Below are 4,826 nucleotides of genomic sequence, written 5' to 3' on the forward strand. Positions count from 1 at the left end.
GACGCGTATATGGAATCTTAGCTTAAGGATGCTTGACACTTTTCTAAACACTGCATCCTTTGGATGATAAATGTCTCATTTCTGTAGTGTTGTCCTAGTGTTTTTATAGAACTAAACCCAAAATTAAGATTTAGTCATGTGAGTGATCACAATTGAAAATAATATAAAAAAAAAAGAGAAATTTAAATTCTATTAATATTCAGACCCTTGTAGACCCTAAGCTGAGATAAATTTAGATCGGTTTAACCTGTGCTTGCCGTAGGCCTGGTCAATTGACATATTTCCTATTGGCAGTCTTCAGTAAAATGGGTTTCTTGTTATATAGGTAGTAGACAAATTGTTAAAAATAGGTGTAGATGGATGTCAACCTCTATCTAATGGTGAAGCACCAATATTCTACGCCATATTAAAAGATTCATTGCCTTTAGTTAAAGCTTTCATAAATGGTAAATATATTTAAAGTTATCTTGCTCTTCTATAAGTGTGTTGTACCCTTTATTGCATCATTTTGCATCAGTGAAACTACGAGATGAGTGTGGACCCCATTATTAGAAATGCTGACAACACGATAAGAAAGTTGCACAGAGTCTTTGAAATTGCTATGTCACACAAGGCTAAAATATATGGGGAAAAAAACTCTTTTGAGATGAAAAAATTTTTAGTACAAACTAAAAAAAAATATCACATTCTTTAAACAGATATACTATTCAATATTTCACCACAATCAGTTATTTTGATTTATTTTGAAGGAAGTATTGAAGTTAACTGTCGAAATAAAATTGGAGAAAGTCCACTACAGATGGCTTGTAAAGAGGGTAGTGGTCAAGTTATTGATGCTTTAGTGACTGCAGGAGCAGAATTAAACTATGTTTGTCCTAGTTCAGGCTTATCTCCCCTGTTAACGGCTGTCTCTCATGAAAATAAAGAAGCTGTAAAAGTTTTGATAAAGGTAAAGTGAAGTTTAAGATGCATTGAAGTCATTCCTAATAAATTCTTAATGTAATGACTTTTGAATATTTAAAGAAATAGTATACATTTTATGTGGGCATATAAAAGATTTATCTGATAAAAAAGGTGCAAAATTATACTGGTAAAACTTGTGAATAATGCAAATATTTGGTCTTGAACCAAATACACATTATGGTAAATAATGCAATTTATGTCTTACTCTGATTGGTTGTTTAATTTGAGCGCAGAATTATCAATGTAATTAGAAGAATGTTCCCACACTTTTCTCATTCGCTCTCTGTATCTTGCTTCACACACATCGCAGTAAAGTCGCTCATAAGAATTTCTGTTGATCACCACCGCCTCCACCCCCCCACCCTGTTTTTGTATTTGCAGATGTCCATCTGCGCCTCTCTGAGTCTCCCACTGAAATGTGTTTGGAATTTTTCCTGGGCATCTTTGGGTTACAAGGATGAGAGATATGTGGGCATAATTAATTTTCTCATGAAGCCCAAACTATATTTTATGTTCCAAGAAATATGAGTTTCACTTTATTTTATGTTCCAAGAAATATGAGTTTCACTTTATGTTACATTTATGTAACAATTCATGTAATCTTTTCAATTGCTCAACTCATATTTTTTCATATCATTGAAATAAATGATATTCACACCTACAAGCATATCTTTTTATCTGGAGGGGAGAGGCACCTCAAAATTGCCTCACTATTCCTAATGTTTGTCAGTCTTGGAGTTGAGAGACATAAATTATTTTATACAGCACAATGTATACTAATCCAAGGCTTAAAATAATCCATCATGACTTAGATATAATTTTAATCCTTTCAGAATAAATGTGATTTAAATCAGCAAGATAACGATGGCTGGACAGCATTGTGGTATGCTTACAGTAACAGAAATGAAGACATTTTGAAATTATTGCTAAAATCAGGGGCAGATAAGTCAATCATTAACAATGATCAGAAATCAGTATTAGATGAAGCCTTGTTGAATGATGAAGAAGACATGATAGAATTATTACAGAAATCCTTTTTATAGCCTTGGATCTTTCTGTGCCTTATACATCAAATTGTATTTGGAAGTGGTTGTACTGATAGAACAGCTTGTGCTTAATTCAAACAGTATTACATAAGGCAATGTACATTCTTGTAAATAATTTTTTACATTTTACTTTTGTTTGGTGCCTTTTCTTCAACCAAAAAGCTTCTGGATTGGGAGTGGGTCTGCAGCTTATTTTTCAGAACACTCCCTGTAACCTGGTTGTTCAGTTTATTTAAGAACACTTGCTGTAACTTGGTTGTTCAGTTTATTTAAGGACACCCCCTGTAACTTGGTTGTTCAGTTTATTTAAGAACACTCGCTGCAACTTGGTTGTTAAGTTTATTTAAGAACTCCCCCTTTAACTTGGTAGTTCGGTTTATTTAAGAACACCCCCTGTAACTTGGTTGTTCAGTTTATTTAAGAACACCCCCTGTAACTTGGTTGTTCAGTTTATTTAAGAACACCCCCTGTAACTTGGTTGTTCAGTTTATTTAAGAACACTCGCTGTAACTTGGTTGTTCAGTTTATTTAAGAACACTCGCTGCAACTTGGTTGTTAAGTTTATTTAAGAACACCCCCTGTAACTTGGTTGTTCTAACACATATTAAAGTGGGTTGTTCAGCTTATACTTTCTAACACATATTGAACTGGGTTGTTCAGCTCATACTACATAACACATATCGAACTGGGTTGTTCAGCTCATACTTTCTAACACTTATTGCACTGGGTTGTTCAACTCATCCTACATAACACATATTGCACTGGGTTGTTCAGCTCATCCTACATAACACATATTGCACTGGGTTGTTCAGCTCATCCTACATAACACATATTGAACTGGGTTGTTCAGCTCATCCTACAAAACACATATTGAACTGGGTTGTTCAGCTCATCCTACATAACACACATTGAACTGGGTTGTTGAGCTCATCCTACATAACACATATTGAACTGGGTTGTTGAGCTCATCCTACATAACACATATTGAACTGGGTTGTTCAGCTCATCCTACATAACACATATTGAACTGGGTTGTTCAGCTCATCCTACATAACACATATTGAACTGGATTGTTCAGCTCATCCTACATAACACATATTGCACTGGGTTGTTCAGCTCATCCTACATAACACATATTGAACTGGGCTGTTAAGCTCATCCTACATAACACACATTGAACTGGATTGTTCAGCTCATCCTACATAACACATATTGAACTGGGTTGTTAAGCTCATCCTACATAACACATATTGAACTGGGTTGTTCAGCTCATCCTACATAACACATATTGAACTGGGTTGTTCAGCTCATCCCACATAACACATATTGAACTGGGTTGTTCAGCTCATCCTACATAACACATATTGAACTGGGTTGTTCAGCTCATCCTACATAACACATATTGAACTGGATTTTAGAGCTCATCCTACATAACACATATTGAACTGGGTTGTTCAGCTCATCCTACATAACACTTATTGCACTGGGTTGTTCAGCTCATCCTACATAACACATATCAAACTGGTTTGTCCAGCTCATACTTTCTAACACATATTGAACTAGGTTGTGCAGCTCATCCTACATAACACATATTGAACTGGGTTTTTCAGCTCATCCTACATAACACACATTGAACTGGATTGTTGAGCTCATCCTACATAACACATATTGAACTGGATTGTTGAGCTCATCCTACATAACACCCATTGAACTGGATTGTTGAGCTCATCCTACATAACACATATTGAACTGGGTTGTTCAGCTCATCCTACTGGATTGTTCAGCTCATACTTTCTAACACATATTGCACTGGGTTGTTCAGCTCATCCTACATGACACATATTGCACTGGATTGTTCAGCTCATCCTACATTACACCCATTGACCTGGGTTGTTCAGCTCATACTTTCTAACACATATTGAACTGGGTTGTTCAGCTCATCCTACATAACACATATTGAACTGGGTTGTTCAGCTCATCCTACAAAACACATATTGCACTGGGTTGTTCAGCTCATCCTACATTACACCCATTGAACTGGGTTGTTCAGCTCATACTTTCTAACACATATTGAACTGGGTTGTTCAGCTCATCCTACATAACACATATTGAACTGGGTTGTTCAGCTCATCCTACAAAACACATATTGCACTGGGTTGTTCAGCTCATTCTACATTACACCCATTGAACTGGGTTGTTCAGCTCATACTTTCTAACACATATTGAACTGGGTTGTTCAGCTCATCCTACATAACACATATTGAACTGGGTTGTTCAGCTCATCCTACAAAACACATATTGCACTGGGTTGTTCAGCTCATACTTTCTAACACATATTGAACTGGGTTGTTCAGCTCATCCTACATAACACATATTGAATTGGTTTGTTAAGCTCTTACTTTCTAACACATATTGAACTGATTTTTTCACCTCATCCCCCAAGACACATCTGATACTTGTCCGTGACACAGCGTGAACTGGGCTCAGATTTGCTTGGATATAATGTAATCATGTTTATCTGAATCTGTTTATTTTGATCTCATATGTATAGTTTGTAGTATAGTTATCCAATAGGTGCTAATTCAGTATTTCATTATGTTTCACGTTAGTTGCGTTTTAAACATATGATCTTAGACCGCTGTTATTATTCATATGATCGCTATGGTATGAGGGCCGCCTCACATCATGTATGGCAAATGGAAAAGTGTACAGAGGAATATTGAGAAAAACTTCTACTATATTTACAATTGATTCAGTCGTTACATCTGCATGGAACTAAACAAGTGGATATGTCTGTATTGATTTATAGAAGATTGA

At 35.8% G+C, this 4,826-nt stretch overlaps 1 protein-coding gene across 1 annotated transcript; it reads left to right on the forward strand.

Moving 5' to 3' along the window:
* Positions 1-736: 736 nt before the first annotated feature.
* LOTGIDRAFT_104924 (hypothetical protein) lies at positions 737-2,006 on the forward strand (the record flags this gene model as incomplete). Its single annotated transcript, XM_009057355.1, has 2 exons — positions 737-868; positions 1,818-2,006. Coding segments are annotated over 2 exons (321 nt in total), but the record flags the coding sequence as incomplete, so codon positions are not given.
* Positions 2,007-4,826: the final 2,820 nt, after the last annotated feature.

This window comes from Lottia gigantea (assembly GCF_000327385.1).
Source record: "Lottia gigantea unplaced genomic scaffold LOTGIsca_3, whole genome shotgun sequence".
Classification (NCBI taxonomy): domain Eukaryota; kingdom Metazoa; phylum Mollusca; class Gastropoda; family Lottiidae; genus Lottia; species Lottia gigantea.